This window comes from Morus notabilis, unplaced genomic scaffold (genome assembly GCF_000414095.1).
Source record: "Morus notabilis unplaced genomic scaffold, ASM41409v2 Scaffold1055, whole genome shotgun sequence".
NCBI classification, from domain to species: Eukaryota; Viridiplantae; Streptophyta; class Magnoliopsida; order Rosales; family Moraceae; genus Morus; species Morus notabilis.
This window is the reverse complement of record NW_010366703.1, coordinates 286,336-309,534: the sequence shown is the minus strand read 5'-3', so window position 1 is coordinate 309,534 and position 23,199 is coordinate 286,336. Positions and strand designations below refer to the sequence as shown.

Here is a 23,199-nt window from a genome sequence, read left to right as displayed (position 1 = left end):
TAATTAAAAGTACTAAAAAAATAATGATTTCTCATTTGAATATACCCGTTATAAACACATATAAAAACTGGAAAGATATTTACCTGATGCATAAACTCTGTCTATCGAGAAGTGGTGTTTAATAACATGAAGGGAATTAAAGTCCATGCAGGGATTCAAATTTGTTGTCCATATTGATGTCTTAATTGGGATCTAACCAATCAAATCGTGTCACGTCATGTAAAAAATTTAGATTATTTTTTAACTTACTCTTTTATGCTTATCATAAAATAATGTCGTATAATTTAATTGATTAGACACTAATTAAAATACATAAAATTAAACGGCAGATTGAAATCCATTAGTGAGTAGTACTGTACATTGAGAGAAAGAAAAAACTTTAATGTCTATTTAAATTGATTTCCTCAAAAATCTGTGGGGCATACAATGGGGAAGCATAAAACCGAAGTCAGTTTATAATATATAGTTATTTATTATTATTATTATTATTATTATTATTATTATGATCATAAAGAAGCCATCTGATAATCACGTGAAGTGGTGGCACACAACACAAATACTATGTGGTTTCCTGTCCACTCACTATCCTCAACATTGGTTCTGAGTCTCACTCTCACACGACCAACTTTTTGAAAAAAGGTTTAGAAAAGATGGCTCTTTAGTTTGTCTGTGCAATAACTCTCCTCCCCTCCTCTTGTCCTTCTTTACCCTCTATTGACCATACATCTTTATTAATATTATTATTATTGTCATTATTAATAATATTGTAATATAGTTTTTTGTGGGGTTTATTAAAAAAAAATCTAGTTTTTATACGCAGGGTTCTTTCTATAAATATATAATCCTCCTCCTTCTCAAAACCCTCATACAAGAACCTTTGCTCTCCACATTGCTCACCAGAATCTCCATTTCTCTCTAGAGCTCCAACGCCTCCTTCGATCAAGATCTAGGTAATCTTGTTACAATTTGTTTCTCTAGCTCCCTCATACAATATGACACACACACACACACATGATACATTTACGTACTTTATGATCACCATTAAGCTAGCAGATGTCTTTCTCAAGCTATATATACTGTAAAGAACATCAACAGTAATACACCTGGCTGTCTTTCTCATTGTCGTCCTAACCCATGCTGTTTTTTTTTTTTTTTTTTTTCTTCATTTTTTTTGCAGAGAAAGAAAGAGAGCTGCTGTCCAGCCAGGTAGAAAAACAAAGAGAAAAGGAAATGATGAATTGAAAAGGATGGAAGTCTAGATAGTTGGTCCTTTCTCTCTCTGATCTCTCTCTCACATACAATATTATATCTCTGGCTAGTATATAGTAGTATACTATTAACTAAACTTGGTCAATGTCAAAGCCCCCCAACAGTAACCCCCTTCTTACCGTCACCATGAGAAAGACTAGCTTTCTAGCTTAATATTTTTCAGTGTAATTTCAAGCCCACCAGCCAACTAATTACACACAAAGAAGAGAAAAACAAAAATGTTCAACTTACCGTCAAACTCTTGGAATGTGAACAACAATGACCCCATTAACTCCTTTTCTCATGACCAATATTATTCCCATAATTTCCAAAAGCCTTTTCCGAACCAACAAGATCAATACAATTATACCCTCAATTCCAAACAAGAAGTGTCTCACCATCTTGATCATCCAAAATGTCATTCTTGTACTGATCAGCCTTTGTCTTTCCCCAACGCTTACACGTCTCCGTTTGAAGACCAAAACCTTTTGCCACAAAACAGTCATGGCATAAATGTTTCGCAGCAGTTCTACTACTCACAACCCTCTTTTGTGAAAGAATCGGCTGAGAAAACAAGTGATGTACTACTTCCATCTGAAACTTTTACTCCTACAATCACCGGCAGCAAATTAGTCAAGTCGGATTCGGATCGTTCGGGGGAAGATCTCAGCGAATCTGTTGCTCCTACTGACCAATATGATCAGCCGCAGATCTTAAGGAAGAGAAGCGGTGGCGGCTGCGGAGATAGTGGCAACAACAAGAGCAAGAAAAGGAAAGACCGCCATAGCAAGATTCACACCGGTACAACCCGACCGAGGCACCGGAGAATGAGGCTGTCCATCGACGTTGCTCGTGAGTTTTTCGATCTCCAAGAGCTCCTCGGATTCGAGAGGGCTAGCAAGACCGTGGAGTGGCTGCTCAGAAAGGCAAGATCAGAGATTAAGAAACTTAAGGACTCAAACAACGAAGGTGGCTGCAGTAGTACTTGTCCGGAGATGCAAACGCCTTCTCCGAATTCCGAAAGCTGTGAAGGGGCTTCGGGTTTGGACGAGGTGGGGATCAATGGAGAAGATCAAGGAGTTGCCGGTACTAGTAGTTCCAAGCCTTTGGTAAAAGGGAGAACGAAGTACAGCAGATCAAACTCGAAAAGGGTTGCAATAAATCCGCGCGCAAAGGAGCTGAGGGAGAAAGCGAAGGAAAGGGCAAGGGAGAGGACAAGAGAGAAAATGAGCAAAAGGGTCGAAAGAGTTGAGCCTGCGGTACAAAATCATCACGGCAGCGGCGGCGGGGTCGGCGGCGGTGGTTCGAGCACAAAAATTGCAAATCATAACAAAGATCATGATGATCACGGCTTCAAGATCAACCAACCTGCAAGCAACAAATCTGAGGAGAAACAACAAACTGGAGACCAATTACCAAACCAAAACATGATGGACATTGACATGAATAACAATATTGTTACTCCCAACTCCTCCCTTGGGGCTGTGATGCAGGTTTCTAGATATGATCAACGTTATGAGTTTTCGCAGGAAATATTACCGATTTCGAATCCAAATGGCTGGAATATTGTCCAAGTATCAAATCATGATCATATTCTTGAAACAAGTACTACTAGCACTAGTATAACTGCACCAATTGTTGATTATGAGACATATTCTTATTTGGTGAATCATTTGGAGAAGTGGAACAATTCTTTGGTTGCTAATTCTGTGAGCAACGTTGGTACTACTTCTGGTGCTACTGGATTTGGAGTTCCCCAACTGGTAAGCTATATATTAACTCCACAACACAAACTTTCCTGATATGATTTTTCTCTGGAAAAAAATATGCAAACAAAATAGAGTTTACATTATATGAACTATCTACATGATTAATTGATGAGTAATATATGTACTTTTGTACTTGACAGCACCAGTTTAATCTTTCCAACTTTCAAGTCTTTGGCAACGAATTGGAGGGCTTCAACGCCACACCCAAAATCTATGCTGATTACTAGATTTATCTTGAGATCATGTGGTTTAATTGGTATGTTAATTAACTCATGAAGAAACAAATTAACTCTGATGTTCACTGATCATTTTAATTTCTGTCATGGAAATGTTATATTGTAATGTAGGAACTGCTAATTATCTAGCTTTCTAGTACTCTTGTTTAGTTGTCTAGTGACCTATGATTTAAATTATGGATTATGTACTCTTTCTACATGATGAATGATATTGTGTGTGCTTAATTATTCTGGTTTTGAAGATACAAGAGATGTGAATGACATATTTTGTTAACTATGATTTGAGGTTTTAGAGGTACTGAATAATCCTAGCTATATATCATTATCTTGCAAGTTATTATATATATATATTTTCTGATCATTTCCATGTAGTGGCTTTTCTATAGTATAGTAATCATATTCCCAAAAGATAAGAGGTGACAACTGAAAAATACATATACTATCTTGTTTCTTTGTACTTGAACTAATTGCATATTATTGAATGACCTTATTGGCTTATCTTTCTAGAAGGTGACTTGTGAGTGGACACTTTAACGTTCCACTATCCACTTTCAAGCCATGTTTCTGAACTCCACTGACACCTCTAATATTCATGCATATATACAAAATTCGAACAAAATATATAGTTCTACTGAACACAAGAAATATAAAAACGAATGTTACTTATTTGAGTAGTTAAAAGATTCTGATTTAAATAACAAAAGACATATTGCAAAATGTGAAATGAGGTTCAAAACAACCTCAAGCTTTGATATCAAATTTAATATATAATTTAATAAAACAATAGGAAGAGTAAAGCTAGTTAGAAATTCAGTTCAAGTTGCAGGACCACAAAAAATTCTCTTTCTAAATGCATGGCTAAACAATATGATCTTAAGTATTTTTTATATTTACCTATGCTTTAAAAGCCAAAAAAAAAAAAAGAGAGAATATATATATTGACTTACAATAATAAGCAAGCATAAAGATTCCGTGTGTGTATATATATAGATATAGCGGTTAAGAAACTTTGGAGCTTGACTCTAATCAGATGATATACAAGGAATGCTTTGATAATTAAAGAATAATTGTGCTTTAATATCTCTCTTTCTATGAGAGCAAAGTTTTATGTCAAGAGAATAATTTTATGTTGCTCGTTTGCAGAATTTCATGCAAGCTACCTATATATTCAAGCATCATGGGAGAATTCAGGAAAAAAAAAAAAAAAAAAAAAAGGTATCATGGGAGAAGAGTATATTTTTATGCATGCTTTCCTCATCTCAACAAATGAACAGAATTATGTACATAAGAAATATGCTGGGATTGGCTGTGGATGGAGGTTTCTAGAGTATATATAGTTTTACAAAAGACTTGCCTATATATATCAGCGGCTGTTTGATACAAGGATGAAGGGAAAAAAAGAAAAGAAAAGAAAAGGTGTAATGGACATGTCTTTGTGGAGCAAAACTTGGTGATGAGTGATCATATTGAATAAAGCACTCTTCATCTTCGAAGGCAGTCTTGCCATAATTAGTATTTTAATTTCTTAGGTTGTTGAGTTTTTTTTATTTTTTTATTTTTTTTATTTTTCTTTCCTGTTTTCTTCCATGGTATATTTATATGTATTCGGATGTTTCTTGTCACAATCCAGAACTTTTTTCAGTACGAAAATTGACACACACACACACATATATTCATATATGAAGTAGTAGACTTCTAGTGTTTTCAATAGTACCATCAATATCATGGTGACATCCGAGATGGTGCAATGTTAACGTGAGATGACATAATACTTCAAAAATTATTGGAAAAAAAACACACCGCTACACTCACGCTGAAGAAAAATAAACTAAAATAAAAATAATAAAAAAATAGAGAAGATAAAGATTTAGGTGGTTCAGAAAAATTTCTTACGTCCATAAAAGAATAGAGAGAAAAATTAATTAACAGTTTTAGAATTATACACTGAATAAACTTTTTCACTTTCTCTTTCTACCCAAAATCCCTTATACCTTGCCTATCTCTTTTCTCACTTTTTTCTTTCTATCAAAAGGAGACACTCTGTCTCTACATTTTTCTCTGAGCACACATAAAGTATTACACAAAACACTTATTTATAAACTCCTAATGACCATTGTGCCTAAAAAACAGAAAACAGTAACTTACCTAAAAAACACAAAATATTAATTTTCTCAAATCAATTTGAGTCACTTACCTAATAAAAATTTACATTTAAAATAAGTTTTATGATATTTTTCACAATGCAACATATATATAATTATCAATATTAGCTAGAGAAAGATGTATGACGTGCCATTAAGTGGGACGTCAACATTTGGAAGTAGAACATTTGGAAGTTTTGCTTAATTATTTTTTATGAAAGGATATGGTTATTAACATTTGAAAACTTATCATGTGTTAATTATTTTATGTTGCAACTTATATAGGTCAAGTCTAAGAATAACATTAAATATCTGTCTGATTGATCAGTATAGGGAAAACTAGCAACAGTGCCATAGGTCAAGAACATCGAATGTTAATTCAGACAAATTAAAAAAAAAAACCAACAAACTAGAGCTCGTATTAATACAGACCATATAATTTTATGCATAATGATGATCACTATATAACACTTGTATAACCAACAAATAGGGTAATTAGTTACATAAAAATTCGTTTAGTTATAAATTTTTTGCAATTTATTTGTCTTTTTTAGAAACTATGAAAGTATCTTTTAAATTTGAAATTTTATTTCAATTTCATCCCGATGACAAAAAAAAAAAAAAAAGAGTGAAATCATAACTATTGAAATCATATAATTTAACTTAGAACCTTCATCATGACAAGATAAAAACACTCTTAAATAGTTTTTGAAAAATGTTTTAAATTAAAATTTCAAAAACAAAATCTCATATTTGGAATCGCATGTTGTTAATAAAAATTTTCATCATTTTTCTCAAGACAAAAAAAAATTTAACGATAAATTCGGCCTAATTAAGGTTATATTTCTCTTGTACCGTGCTTTTCTGGTTGAAAGGGTTGAGAGAGTGTGTAAGAGATGAAACTAAAACAAATTTTAAAATCCAAAGAATACTTTCATAGTTTCTAAAGGCATAGCGATACACTGTTAAAAAAAAATTAAACTAGGAGGTACGTTTAAAAATTGATCCTATATATATATATATATATAACACTTGATGAGGTTTGATTTAATTCATATCTAGCGTCTTTCCTCACGACTTTACTTAAAGTTCATGCCTGGCTCTAGTAATCCTAGAATTTGAAAGTGTGCAAAGGAAAAAAAAAATATTAATCATGCATGCTCAGTTGTTTGGAACTGTTTCCCCTAGAACACAACACTTTTACAGCTAAAATATCAACTTTTTAACATTTTCAATTTTCTGAAGCAATAGCATTTTTTGGAATAATAATAACAATAATAACAACAATTGCAGTAGTAATGTATATATATGTGTGTGTGCGCGCGTGTGTTATACTGAGTAATTATTTAGATATCGAAATAAAGCATTTGATTTGAAGTACTCGCTCTTATAATCATGCGGAAGCAAATGAGTACTTAATGTATATGTTAATATATATAGAGATGGATTCTACCAATCAAGCAATCAACTATAAAAGAAAAAAAAAAAAAAGAAAAAAAGAAAACCAATCAAGAATTCAATATTTTATGCTCGGTTGAATATTAAATGCTCGATTTTCATATATTTTGTATGTACGTATATCTTATCTTAAAGAGTGAAGTGTAAGCATCCTAGCTAATCAAGCATCAGAAAGTTATAGTACAGCTGACCTTTCATATCGCAGCTTCAACAATATTATCTAAATACATATCACGAGTTATAACAGCGAATGGCATACGATTGTGACAATCATTTTTTTTTTTTTTTTATCTTGCTGGCCACGTAATCTTGAAGGTGATTGATTGCTTGTCACTTTGTGGTTTGGTAATTTCACTGTGTATAGACATTGTACACATTGTAAATATATACACACACACACGCACATATATATATATATATATATATATTTATGCATTCATATAGATAGACAGTGCTTGTACATTTCCATATTTAGATCTCATTGTATTGTAATTTGTATGTAATACATTTAGTACGTTTGTTGAGGCAACCAATTGTACCCTTCAAGCAAAAAAATAATAATAAAAAAAAGTAACCATGTTTGATATCTTTCATCTCTGGTCATCAAAAAGTGGTCATGAGTTAGCATTGTAGTTGAAGTGATAATTATGGTAAATATAGCTGTTATATACATTGTTGAATATTACTTCACTGTAGAATTTCATGCCTTTCTCAAATTTTGAAAAATAGAAGAATAATAAAGAGAAAAATGATGATCACTATGTTAGGGTAAAGGGTTTAAAGAGAACTTTTGGTTTAAATTTATTTTAATTTTGTTTTTGAAGTTTTATATGAGATACAACAATGCAGCAAAAAGGGTTTGAATACATAATCCAAACACCATAAATCATTCAAACTCTTAAGTCGAACATAGCGTGCAAATACATAAGAACTGCACTGTATTAATTACAAGTAGAGGGAAACTATTTTTTTTCTTTTTCTAGAAAAGATTTAATATACATGTGTATCCACTATCCAATAAGAATTTAGGAAATATTATAGCTTTATATGGAAGAATCACAATATAGTAGAAATAAAGATGCTTCGAAAGACCAAATGAAATGAAAAAAAAAAAAAAAGATCATATATGCGCACAGATGCATATAAGAAGATAAGAAAAATTCCAAGAACACAAAATTAGAAACCCAATATTAATAATATTTAATATAATGTATAAAAAGACAATGCACGCATTTCTTTTTATATATCTTCCTTATATTGTGAAGCAAATCTCCTAAAAAGAGGGAAGATGTAGATTATATGATGCAATCTTTCAGGGAAAAGGTGAAAAAAAAAAGAGATAAACGACAAGACAAAGTATAAGGAGAGAATAAGAAGCAAAAACCAAGGTGATGTAAAAGGAGATAAAAGACAAAAGGCAAATGTAAAAGGAGAGAAGAAACAAAAACATAAGATGTAAGTTCTAACACAATGAGACTTCCTTAAAGAAAACACAATAAGAAAGTTTAAGTCATTTTTTAGTTCGTTGGTTTTAATTTTATTGATTTAAATATTTTTATTTAAACAGAAAAATTCAAATTGTGTGTTTAAATTGTAGTTTGAATTGACGTTTAGATATGCAGTTAAAATTTTAATTTGAATAGGGAATAAAATTTGAATTTGTGTTTGGTAGGTGTGAAAAGCATAGAGAGTAGACACTTTTTTACTGTTAAAAAAATGATTTGAACGGTTAAACTTTCGGGAGAGTTAAACTCTAAATTGGACAGTTACTTAAGTCAAAGAGAGAATATAATTTGGACTAAATGCTTACCAAATACGAATTCAAACTATGCTCACCTTTCAAACTGAGTTGAATTGAATTAAACCAGTAAAACAAACAAAAGCTAAAAAAGCTGTATTTGAATCACTTTCTATAATAAGAGAAACTCTATTTTACTAATGTATAGAAATATAGACTTACCCAGAAAAAAGCATGCTTTATTTATTTTAACTGTGAAAGGGTTCCTTTTTTTTTAGGGCGGAAATGAAAAAGGGCTCTCTTTAATGAAAAGGGCTGTTAAACCTTGCTTAATGATGTTGTTGTTGTTGTTGTTAAAATGTTAATAATAATGTATGAAATTCGTCAAAATGGAAATAGCTCATAGGTCATAGACTCGTAACAGTTTCCACATAATAGTACAAGCTGACAAGACCATATGCATATTAATTTGACAATCTTTTTTTTTTTTTTTTTCCCCCCTCTTTTGTTGCTAAATATGCATTTGACAATCTAGATGTGAGAACCAACCATTGGAGACAATCAATGACCATTGACAAAGGACTTGACCTGTCCCTTGAGTAAATTACAAGAAAGAGCACCTATTAAAATAGCTCCCCTCAACACTTGCTCGTGATAAAATTAGAAAAGAAAAATCCATAGCAAATGTTCCTTATAAAACCCTCAGTAAAATGTTGCGTGTGTAAAACCAAAAACAAATGTACTTTTAACTAATTGTCTTCTCCACCTCCTAAATGTATATCATATTGTAGTCCATAGTCAATCATTAACAAGAAAATTAGTTCCAGGAAAACTTATCAGAAAAAGAAATCAGTTGTTAGCAAGCATATTTATATCCGAGTCTCTTTTCTTTTCTTTTTTCCCCCCCTTTAATGACTAATGAGTTTGTTTATTTTAAGCCTCAATTTGTGAGTAGGGAAGCTACTTAGGTTTTGTGCACTGATTTTGATGATGTTTAACTTGTCATATTCCCCTTTTTCTATTATTTTCTTTGTTTTTCCCCTTTAATGAAAGAAAAGAAATATGATTTATATCCATCAAACTTCACAGTAATTTTTTCCCCATCTAAAAAAACAGGGTAACACGCATATAATTTCATGAGAACAACATATGGATATTGATTGACAAAAAAAGAAGCCAACTGAAGCTTTATACACCACAAAAAATTAACAATATATCATTGTCGTTATAATTTTCACTTTTTTTTTTCCTTTTATATTCTTTAACTTGTTTTGGGGAATGAACAACATATTTATATAAAAAAAAAAAAAAAGTTGCACAACATCAATTGAAAACCACGTGACCTATTTAGCTTCCATACAAATTAATTACCAGTGTTAATCGGATCCATAGGTAACGATGGCCAAAACAAAAAATCAGATCCCAACTTTAAGCATTGTCTTTTCTTTTTCTCTTTCTTTTTCTTTTCTGAATACTTTGAGCATAATCTTCCATAAGTATTATTATATTGCTTTTGCAACAGGAATATGAAGTGAAGGTTCTAGTCTTATATTACTCTTGTCACATGCCTTTCTCTAGGGGTTTATTAGCTATTAGTTGAAAATGAGGAACAAAAAATGGGGACAGAAAAAAAAAAGAATTTCCCTGGTGTTCTTTTTTTTTTTTTAAGAATACCGGTATTTCCTGCTTATCAGCTGTTAAATCTGTATTATTTTTTTAATCTGATATGACTTTTGACTATATTTAATACAGATCCGACGACAGATAAGTAGAGAACCTCTGTGTTCTAAAAAAAAGAAAGAACACCAGAAAAAGCCCCAAAAAAAGAATAAAGATGGACTTTGAAACCAATCTCATAGTTTTTATTTATTTATTTTTGGTGATTTTAACATTAAAGAATAGCTACCCTAAAATTTTTCTTTTTAAAAAGAAAAGTTAAAGATAATTTGAAATTGTTTACCAAATAAGAAAGGCACCAAATATATGTCCCCAGAAGCTGTGCCTTATAGCTAACATCAAGAGAAAAAAAAAAATGAGAGAAAGAGAAGAAAAAGCCTGCAGCTCATGGTCAATTTAGATCTATTGTTAGAAATAGCAAAAATTACGCCAATTACCCAGAGTACTTCTAGTTTCATCTCGAGCCTTATAACACATATATACTCCTTCATTCTTTTCCATATTTTTTCGTCTCTGTTTCTCAAGAATCTAAATTAAAGAAAAAAAATCTCCTTTGGCTGATTTTACTTTCTTCACTACAGTGAAATCCTGGCTAAAAAATACCCCAAAATGGCAAACATATTAAAGCAGTGGCAGCGTTTCTTGGCCATAATCATCTTGAAAATAAAAGGCAAAGAGACAGATAAATCATGATTGATCTCTATCCAAACCCTAATAAGAAGCTAATAAAATAGGTCATTTCAAAAGCCTACCATCTCCCATGCACATGAATATCAATTGTATATTTAATATTAAAAAATATGACATGATATGTTATTTTAATTTTTATTCTAATGCATAAAGATATTTAAAATGGTAAATCTACTTTTTCTCATAATCATTAAGGGTCCGTTTAGTTCTAGAACTTGAATTCATGATTCTGATTCTGCTCTCTTTAAAAAAACTTGAATAAAAAAAGTTTTTGTCAATGGGTTAACCTCACAAAATTTGAATTTAAAATCAAAATTATTGACTTAAACGCGTAAATCAAATGGGCTATAAGCTTTAAAAGTTGTAAAAAAAAGCTTTTATTTTTAAAATAATTAAGAAAATGTAAAAAGTTGTAATTATTACATGAAAAAGTTATAATTATTACATGAAAAAGTAAATATTTAAACCAATAACAATTAAATGTTAAATTTTCAAAGTACTATATTTGGTGAGAAATTTATCATAAAGTATAGCATATGAGAAATTTCGCACAATAAATAATATTGCATTGCAGACTTTTTTTTACAATTATATTAAATTTTAATTGACACATCAATTACAATATTACATTAAAGATGCTCTAAACAAAGCAAACTTCGTAAATGAACTATTAAACACAACGGAGAAGACAAAGTACTAGTACTACCTATACTATTACATCACGTACTGCTACAAAATTTTGTTTGAATTTTTTTTAATTGACTGCTTTCAAGATCCATCAAAATCCAGCCTTAGATACTTTAAATTTTCCTATTCACCACTTTAAGAGAGAAAAAGAGAAGAGCGACGGCAATATGTTCATATCAGATTAAGAATTTCTCGCTGAGAATACCTAGCTATAGCAGAAGAGAAACAGTAATAACCCTAGAAGAGAGAGAGAGAGAGGAGTTGAGAAACCCTATAAGAGAGGCAGATTGGTCGTACCATTTTCAAATTGGGGAATATGGTTGGATTGGATACCTATTTGTTAAAGTGAAAGACATCCAAATATGGTTTGACTGAATACAACAAATCAAAGGCTACAGTACTCACTACAATAAAAAAAAAAAAAAGGTTTTTAACGACCGAATTTTTAGAGATGAGTTTTAATAATTTAACTAAAACTCTCAATATGACAAAATTTTATTGTTTGATGACGGCTTTCTAACAATGAGATTTAATAATTTAGCGATCATAAATTTTTTTTTTTCTTTTAGCGACAATGACGTTGTTAGAAGTCAATTTTTCGCTTTTAGTAACGATAAATTTTTAGCGACATGGGGTTTTTAGCAACAATAAATCATTAAAGACACTTTTTCTTGTAGGATTACTAAAATAATTACGACTACACTGGTATAGTTATTTTTTCCCTTATTTTCTTCTTTTTAAGACCTTTTATCATGTTGTGCAGGTGGAAAATGACCCTTTTGTCTTTTGATTTTTTGGTTTGGTGCATTAGCCATTATTATTAGTGTACGAAAGAAATTTTCAACAGAAAATGGCTTTTTCTTCCAAGTTCATATCCAATGCACCTTATCCAAAACCCCCTCCTTCAAGTCTTTTCTTTTCTTCTCTATGTCATTTCTTGCTTTAAAATCTTAGATAATAGATACCCACTTCTAGCTAGTCATGTTGGACCACAAATTACCATTGTTCTTTTCAACCTAAACAACTCTAATTATCAGAGTGGAAACGTATTAATGTTCCATAAAAAATGCATATATAGAAGAGGTGATAAATAAGAACACGAGATTAATGTATTTTTACTATTTTATTGTGTGAATTCCATTGTTTATCTATTACATCATTTGTGTCCTCACTATAAAATCACAAGATAGTAGGTTCTGGAATTGCAATAAGACCAGTTGTATATGAATAATATCAGTAATTAATCTTATTATCTTGACCAATATGTGGCTGGCATTTCAAGTTATACTTCCACCACATAAAGTTAGAGAAGGAAACATTTAGAGAATTACTAGTTATAGTACTTATGTTACTTGATATTGAATTTGAAGCATATACATTAATTGATTCCCTTTGACATTGAAGTAAGTGAGAACAAATATATATCTTATAGAATTTGACCTTTTTTTTTTTATTGTACAAACATATATCTTATAGAATTTGACCTTTGTTTTATTATCATTATTATTATTATGATTATTATTTTTTGTGAATAGGGTTTGACAGTTCAATTCAAAAATCAGCGACATATATAAAGTTTATTTGTTAGCCAGCTAACCACGACAATATGACATGTTGAATAAACTTAAATAGAAGACATTATTAAGTTTAACAGCGGAGGTTTTTTAAGATGCTTAATACTTAGTAACAATAGCTTTAATTAGGAAAAAAGAGGTAGCTATAGTACAATGAATAGGAGTCATTGTATCATTTTGTTTGAACAAAAATGTAACATTGAGTCAATAATAGAACCTTGAGATAAACAAGTCTTTAGGTGTTTGCTTTAGGAGTTCTCTGCAGAACCCTTTTGATGTATCATAAATATGTAGGAATTTGAGGTCTAAACATCATTTATATCTCCATTTGTTATGGCAATATTTATTATAGTCTTTGAATGTAAAATCAGAAAGCTTATTATAATAATAAAAATAAACAAAAAAAAAAAAAGAAAAGAAAAATAGGAAGAGTCCTTAATAGAGTCCATATTACGATGCTACTGTAAAGTGGTACAAGTGCAACCAAATGATACTATTTAGTTTCCATTTAACCAACATTGATTAAATGGACAAGTAACTAACAGATATTCTGATTAATCACATATAATGTAGCGAGAAGCAGAGAAAATGGAAAGAAATTAACATACCAGTGGTTAACCTGGTAGAGTATAATCTTTACATCTGCTAATTTATTTGCTCCTTGGTATATATGCTCCGCCTACTGCATAAATACTTACATGTTAATCAGTCTATAGCATATAAGAAAAAACACAATTAATTAGTTTTCAATTTTAAAGAAGAGAAAAGCATAAGTTTAAAGTTAATTACTGATATGAGATAACACATATAGAGTAACCATCTTCTGCGACATGGATTTGATGATTAATTTACCGACTATTTAGTGTGTGTGTATATATATATATATATATATATATATATATATATATATATGACCACAAAGATTATAAAACCCTGGAAGTGAACATTCTGTTTACTAATTTATACATGTAGCCTCTGTATGCATGGATATTGTGCTTGATTAATTTATAAAAATTCATTTATGTACTTAGTTAATTAATACTATTTGAACATTTTCTTGGGAGCTAAAGGTTTACGTACTTTTTGATTCATTTCTTTTAATGGATTGTTGCAGTACTATATGAGTACGAAAATGTCAATAAAGGTATACTCTCCATATAATGGAGTGGAAATGTTTAGTGAATGATGTTGTTGTATACTAGCTATATAATCCTTAAAACTACCACAAGAATAACAAGAAATAAAGAATTAAATAATGAGAGGTTTCTGATCAGTACGTCATTATAGGACAACTTAAATGTTGCTCCATCCATCATTTTTTGACCTAAGAGGAAAATCACTAGTTAGATTAGAAATTACAATAAAAAACATGTGTAATATATAGCTTTTAGTGGTATCCAAACTAATATGTGGCAGACATTCCACATCAAGTTTGTCAGAGGAAATTAGCCAACCTAGAAGTTGACAGTTTTCTTTTTCTAATATAGACTGATTTTACTACTTAATCCATGAAATTAAAGTAACATATATAGAAGAAAGCAATCGGAATCTTAATATAGTTGATGATAATTTACGTTAATCTTAGGACTAATTAGCTAGCCATGAATTTGAGAGCTTTAGACGAAAATTTCTTTATGTTTCTTAGGATATCTATACAACCGTTTTGGGCCCCACTCTTCTTCACATATAATTGTTTAAGTTAATATTCTTTCTCAATAAGCAGAATACGTTATTAAAAGAAAAGAAAAGAAAAGAAAAGAAGTCCTACAAAACCAAACATAAAACGTTTAATTACAAAACATCAGAGAAGCAGTCTATGAGACATTCTAAGGGCCTAACTTTCAAAACGGATGCATGAATCCTGACAAAATTGTTTTCGAAAACGATTCCTAAATACCGAAAATGACTTGCACAGTTTGGAAGAAATCTCAGTTTTTGTGAAGAAAATAAAATAAAAAGCCAAAAGGAAAGATTTTCTCATTTTAAAATTCTTCCACTTAACATTAAAAATCGAAGTTCTACCTACAAACTAGCAATATTTTCATGTTTCATAAAGATAGTAGTACGAGACTTCAGTAGAGTCCATCACACATTTGACAAAGTGGTATGCTAGAAAGAGTCCACATTTTCATAAACTGGCATGTATGGGAGCAATGAAATGATAATACCAAGAAAATAGCATTGAGCCATTAACACTATCTAGCAAGAACAACAATATATATCAACCAAGAACATGCCTTCATACATATCTAGCTAGAAGTCTCCTATATACGTATACATATACATGTATGCATACATATACATATGTACATATATATGAGTACATAGTTCTAGATGAGAGACATCTAGAAAACGTCTTAACAAGGTCACATAGTGATCATTTAATAGGCTCATAAATAACCTTTATTTGTATGATTGCCATATATATTTAAGTTTTAAGTTTTATGTTTTTATCTTATAACTCATTGAATTATAATATCAACCCATACACACGCAACAGCAAACGGGTATCAACCATAGAAATTGTATAAATTACCAGCTAATTTATGTTTAGAAAAGCTAGCTGTAAGAAAAATGAAAATTAGCAATAAAGGTATACCGTTGTTCACCCTGCAGATAAAATTATCTCCGTCATTTTTTTTAATTGATTCTTGGAATCCATGCCTATTCTAAATCAAGTATAATTAATTCCATCATCCCTCTGAAATATACAGACACCTAAAAGTTTTATGGAAAAAAAAAAAAGTCAGTTGGCTAGCACTTGTTTACACATAAAATTGAAAGTTCAATATTTGTTCTCTAAAATTGATAAACTCCACACATGAACATGAATCAACTTTAATTTAGTTTATGCTTGAGGGCTTAAGCTTTTTGTACGTGCACTAATTTGATCAACTGTACATTATAAGATTTTCTTTCTGATTTTTTTTTTCTTTTCAATATTTTGTTTGGTGTTTTACAAAATTGCCTGTTCTGTTATGCAATTATTTACAAGTTCGAATGCAAGCTTTTCACTTGTTGCTAGTTGTCGTTTCTCTCCATTCATAAAAAAAATAAAATTAAAAATTAAAAAAAAATTAAAAAAAAATCAAGCTTTTCAAGAAGTTCAAGCTTGCATGCCAAGTTGAAATCATAATTATCATGTATACTAAACCATTAATTGTGTTAAACTCATGCTTGCTTTGGCTCAAGCAGCGCTTATCATCTATCGTAAGAATAGTCCTACATAAAAGGACATTAATTCTTATTTTAAGAAAAACAAACTTTAATTTGGGTGCAGAAATTTTTGAAGAGAATGTCAAATACAAACACAGAATTTTGAGAGAATGCTGTTTAAATGTTTCTCTCGTACTTAAAAAAATAGTAAAACTGATCCTGTTTCACAAGGGCAAGAGAGATTAATAAAAATGAAAATAAAAGAAAAACATTGATACTCAACAAAGATTTTCTCCAATAATCTATTTTTACTTATTATTTTTTTTTATAATGGCATGGGATGGTTGGGGTTGGGGGTTCGATTCAGAGCTTGTAATCTTTATTTCTTATTTACAAGATGACACATCATGCTATAACATGTTGTAACTTTATAATAATACCGAATATTTGATTAAGTACGTTGGACTACTTGTTAATCTTTATGTGAAAAGATAACACAAAAGGAGTATATTTTGCACCTTAATCTCCATTAATCACGTCAATGCATCACCTTCAATTAATTAGCATTAATTAATAAAATTAAAGGACGGGGGCCAGTCCCAACTGTGAATCTAAATCTGATCTGTTGTAATAAGGGATACTCAGAACAGTCCTTTTGCTCCTACTAACTCATTTTGATAACTAAATCCTTTTATCTTTGTTTGATCATTAAGGTCTTTCTATCTGCTAAGAGGAATTCTTGTGCTAATTTCAAGCTCAAAATTGATCATGGTCACCCATGAATTCTTTTTAAAGATAAATATTAATTACTAATCCCAAATGCGAATGCCATTTTTTATGATTAAAAATTATCTCTATTTATCAATATCATATTATATCCACATATATTTTGCACTCAAAACAGTTATGCTTTTGCTAAGCACATGATATGCAATCTCAAAATTTCAAGTTTTTAAAAGAAGTATGAACCCAACAAAACCAATTATGGAAACATGGTAAAAAAGAATGCTTTTCATTTCCATGCAACCTAATATTTAAGGAATGAATATTATTTTTAAGTGAACAATTGAGAATGGACAACTAGCAAGTAAGTGGTGGTGGTAAAAACTACATGGTGATGTATACTTGATAGGGACTTCTCAAACATTCTCACCACAAAGTTCCACAAATTAAACTCTCAAACCAAGCTTATACATTACCGAATTGATTTGAACAGAAGTCGGACTACTTCAATATAAGGTAAATAATGATCATGTAATGCTTATAATTCATCAAACATTTCAAGCATAAATATTGATAATTAGGAAGCATGAAAAAAAAAAACGTCAAGTACGTACCTAAATCTTTTAGTTTTGAGGTGTATAATTAATTACAATGCTACTATATATTAGGAGCTTATAGTATATAGTCTTATGACTGCGGCCAGCCCTGAAACAGAAAGCCAAAAGCAACAGTTACACGTTTTGCGTGTAACATGGTGTATTTATATATATGCAATGAAAGAGATGCAATAAACATATATATATATATATCTATATATATATGTGTGTTTATATAAATAGGTGTTTATATATATCATGACCAACCGAATACGTTACAGAAATGTACGTATATATAGCAAGGATACACATACATCTACACTGTTGTGTAAGAGCGTACGTGGAAATACACGTGTGTATATATATACACATACATGTATATGGTAAGGCAATGTTTGATGATGACTTGGCATACACGGTTAAACATAGTAGTACCTAGTGATTCTTGCAGCCCAAAATCACTTCTGCAGCAATTAGAAGTTGATAATGGTTTTCGGTAAAAACCATAAAAAGTTATTTTTGAAGAATCTACACCTAAAATCAGAAGTAACCCAAAGGCAGCTTTAACTTTTATATTATGCGGGAATCAACATAGTACAATTAATGATTATCAACAAAGTTATATTAAATAATTAATTATTAATTACAAATTATATTATATATAAATTAATAATTAATAAATAGATATACTTAATAACTAATAAATAGATAGTAATTACTTAATTATTAATTAGATATTAATTTATTACTATTAAGTTTTTAATTTTGTTAATAAAATAATAAATAATATAGTAATTATTTATTTAGTTAAAGATTAATTGCTAAAAATTAAGTATATAACATATTAACAATAAGACAAGTAATAATAGGTTATTAAATAAATAAATAATTATTAATATATCAATCATATATTATGTTAATTATAATCTATTAACTAGTAACAGTTAGTAAATAAAAAATAAATAGTAGTTACTCGACTAATAATTAATATTAAATTATAATTATCAATATGTAATATATTACTCAATAATAATTAATAATTGTTAATTAGTAATTAATCATTGTAAAAAGAATAATTACCAATATTAATAAGTTATGTATATACAAATTATTTTTCTTAATACACTAATTAATTACATATAATCTAATAAATATGAGTGCATTACTAACATAGTAATTACTTATAATTAATTACTAATTATTTTTTAATTGTTTAGCATATTAATTTATTGTATGTATAGTTTAATTACTAATATACTCATTAATGATAATTTGTCCATTATTATTATATTATTAATATATTATTTTTATTTCTAAATAATTATTAATTATTAATTACTTTATATATTAATAAATAGTAATTACTCAATTAATAATTAATATTAAATTATAATTATCAATATGTAATATATTAATCAATAATAATTAATAATTGATAATTAGTAATTAATCATTATAAAAAGAATAATTACCAATATTAATAAATTATGTATATACTAATTATATTTCTTAATACACTAATTAATTATGTATAATCTAATAAATATGAGTGCATTAATAACATAGTAATTACTTATAGTTAATTACTAATGACTATTTGTAATTATTTAGCATATTAATTTATTAGATATATAATTTAATTACTAATGTACTCATTAATGATAATTTATTCATTACTATTATATTATTAATATATTAATTTTTATTTGCTAAATAATTATCAATTATTAATTACTTTATCTATTAATTTAATATTATTAATTACGGTAATCTTAGCTACCCACAACAATTTAACCTCACAATTTACTAAATGCCATGACACTGTTTTGGGAATCAGCAATACTTATATAATTACAGTTTACCAAATACTCAACTGCTTTTTATAACGGTTGTTTTTTCCTTCAACACAGCTAAAAGCAAGTTTTTCATAATTTACAGTACTACCAAACTCACCTATAGAAGCTGATGGATATATAACCCAAGTATTTGCAAAGAGAAAAGGAATGATAATTTTTTTTTTATTATTTTTAAAAGACCTCGTTATATTTTTATCTGGTTAAAGTACTGAAATTCATGAAAATCGTGCTAGATACACATTATTGGGTACCTTTTTTTAGCTGCAAAATGTTAGGTACTTAATAATAAAATTTGTTTATTCAAAATGATAATACATGTTCTAGTGGGTGCATATCATACAAAATGGAATGGAAAGAAACCGAAAAGAAGATATATTGGGCCCTGACTACTTTCTGGTCTATTAATGTAGGCCCAATATATCTTACCATTAATATGGGCCTTTGTAAAGTGAACCCATATCTCTCTCTTGAAAAATGCATAATGTCTTGCATGATGGAATTCTCGAGAGAGAGAGAGAGATCTGCATGATAGGAAATTCCCTAAAACCCATCATTTCCCCAAGCAATAAAGTAAAACAAAATATATACTAGATATTTGCACAAAAAAGTTTGTCCAATGTACAAAGCCGATTGACTCGTGTTGAAAAACTTTTTGCCGTTAGATATTTCACCTTAAAGACTCTGTAATCCCCCTTAAAAAAAAAAAAGACAACCTCTGACAAAATAACCATGCACATACGACAAAAAAGAAAAAAAAAAACAATTGTGAAGTTTCAGATTAACAAAGCAAAAAGGAAAAAAAAAAAGTTAGGTTTAGGGTTAACCTTGATTACATAAGAACCGGCCAAGATATCATTTTCTGTAATTATCGCAAACACCCCACCTTTATGAATATATTATTAGACATGAGTATTGAAACTAATCACATGAACTAATGAATGAATTAAACAATAAATTGGTAGAAAAACTTAGTCTTATGTAGGCCTCGTACCTTTGAATAAAATCAATTCTATCTTCTTTTTCTCCTCCTCCTCCTCTTCCTCCTTCATGGTTTGGTAGGGAAATATAACTTTGGAATAGTTTTAGCTAAAGAAAGAATGTTCATTTTTGAAGCACAAAGTACTCTCTACTCAAAATAGAAAAAAGGAGGAAAAAAAAAAAGACAAAATCCAGTACTACTCAAATATAATGATCTTTCTTCAGATCAGAAGGCAAAAAATTACGGAACTAGTTCCAAAATAGGAATGGGAATAGACAAAATGAGAAAAGGAAGAAAAACTGATGATTCGGAGAAGTGTAAAAAAAAAAAAAAAAAAAAAAAAGAAGAAAAGAAAAAGAAAGAAAGAAAGAAAAAAAGGACGGATAAGTACTAGAATATTTGTTTATTAAAGTTCTAATGTTTTTCTTCTTTAACGATAAATAAAACTACTTCAACTTCAAACTGCTGGTTCTGAAAAAGAAAGTACCTTAATAAAGGGAAAACTAGTCTAAATTCCGGAGAAGAAGATGTACTCCCAAGTTTTATGCACAAATCTCTCTCTCTTTCTCTCTCTCTATATATATATATATTTGAAGTTTCGTCCAAATTAAGGAAAAAAAAAAGAATTTCAAGAAAAACAGAAAATAAAGTTCTTAAAAGGAAAAGGGAAAGCTTACTAATTAACTAGCAGTTATTGGATTTATTAACGTAGAACTCATCTACAAAAATCGCAGTCATTAAACATTCTTTTTTATTGTTATTTTATTATTTGTATTTGAGCTTTTTCTGACGTACCTGATTAAATAATAGTTTTCTTTCTTCTATTTTGTTCTTTTTAAATGGGGCACTAGATCGATAGTGTTTTCTTTCTTCTTCCTTTTTTTTTCCGGGGAAAATCTTTAAGGCCGGTTTGTTAACAGGATTAAAACTGCGAATTTGCACCGGAACAGAATCTATATGGTAAATATACACTAAAAATTTATTTAATTTGATGATTCAAATTTAAATGTGATTTTATATAAGTGTTTTTTATTATAATAAAAAAATAAAATATATCTATTTCTAAAAATTTTTTATTATAATAAAACTCATATCGGTAAAATAAATAGAATTTTAATTTGACCAAGGTGACAAATCCCCATGGATAATACCTTAATCATAAGCTAATCTGTCTGTATAGTCAAAGATATCTAATAACAGTTGTGTGCATCTTAATCATCATATATAGTCAAAGATCAACTGCAATTAATAATTAATTAATAATCAACAAGCTGAAATCATGATGACTTGCTTAAAATATTATTATTGTAATTTTAAAAAGTACAAACCAAATCAAATGTACGTACTTTGACTTCTGAGTATATGCAACCTTAGCCATCATAATGTGCTTTAAGTTGAGTTTTGCCCTTTCCAATTAACGAGACAAGAAAGCACACATCTTTAACAACATTATGTTAGAGTAAAATATAAATTAAGGGCAGTTTAATTTATTAATTTGAGTTTTTAATTCAAGTTAAGATAAAAAAGAGTACCAACTATATATAAGAATATTGTGACCCTGTTAATTTTACCGATTTGAGTTTAGAATTCGAATTTTATTACAGTAAAAAGTTCTAAGAAATAGTCACAATTAACTTTTTTATTACAGTAAAAAGTTCTTACATAAAATCACATCTTAACTTAAATTAAAAGCTCGAATTAACGAACTAAACGGGCCCACATTAAAAAATATCTCGTACCAAACCAATAGGTCCGAACATATAGAAATAGAATCCTTAATCCTTTGTTGTGAGGGAAAAATTACTGTATTTTTGGGAGTAACATATGCTTTAATCTTTGGGTGATAACGATGGTGCCATACTTAAAAATACTGGGGGATTACTTTTATATTTTTAAAACTATAATTAGGATTATCTTTTGTTATTTAATCTTTTAAGATTAGTATGATTTTATATTTAGGATTAAATTTGTTTTCAAATTAGGAATTTGATTTATTTTAGGCTTTTTTTCCTATAAATAGGAGACCTTATCTTAAGTTTATCTTAGAAGTTTAATAATAAAATATTATAATTAGACTTTTACTTTATATTTTTTGAAGTGTGATTCTCGCTATTCATTAGAATCAAAGAGTTTTGTTAAATCCACAGGAGTAAATAGAAGATCTGCGTTAAACTTGTTGCGCCAGGAAAACGTACTGTGGGTGGATAGTCACCTCACCGATCGATGTGTTGCATGAGGTGCTACTAGGGGAAGGGAACGTGCGCATGTGGCGATTATTACCGCGTAGGTAAGACCTACAGAGCTCTATGCCCGATGAATGAGGCCACATATGTGAATGACATCATCGACTATTTTGATTGAGTTTGCCAATAAGGAGAAACCACTAATGGAAAAGGACTCGTCCTCGGTTGCAAAAACAATGTAGATAACTGCTTCACCACAAATTCTATTTTTAATTTATTTAAATCATTTCTCAACGAATTTGGTATTCGAGGCAAAGTAACCAAACTAGCCACTCTCTTCTTACTTAAGGCATCAGCGACTTTATTCGCCTTACCTGGATGGTAATGGATATCGCAATCATAATCATTTACAAATTCTAACCACCTTCGTTGCCTCATGTTCAACTCTTTCTGCATAAAGATGTACTTCAGACTGTTATGGTCTGTGT

The 23,199-nt window shown here is 29.5% G+C and overlaps 1 protein-coding gene across 1 annotated transcript; it reads left to right on the top strand.

The window, feature by feature from the left end:
• Positions 1–1,184: 1,184 nt before the first annotated feature.
• LOC21394360 (transcription factor TB1) lies at positions 1,185–4,798 on the top strand. Its single transcript, XM_010111043.2, has 3 exons — positions 1,185–3,011; positions 3,158–3,273; positions 4,397–4,798. The coding sequence occupies exons 1-2, from the start codon at positions 1,488–1,490 to the stop codon at positions 3,242–3,244; spliced, it is 1,611 nt and encodes a 536-aa protein (XP_010109345.1). The 5' UTR covers positions 1,185–1,487; the 3' UTR covers positions 3,245–3,273; positions 4,397–4,798.
• The last annotated feature ends 18,401 nt before the right edge of the window (positions 4,799–23,199 follow it).

Excerpts from the sequence above, each read along its gene's own strand:
- LOC21394360 (XM_010111043.2), top strand. The coding sequence starts at position 1,488 with ATGTTCAACTTACCGTCAAACTCTTGGAATGTGAACAACAATGACCCC. Across the intron at positions 3,012-3,157 it reads GATTTGGAGTTCCCCAACTG|CACCAGTTTAATCTTTCCAA; the intron begins GTAAGCTATATA and ends TGTACTTGACAG.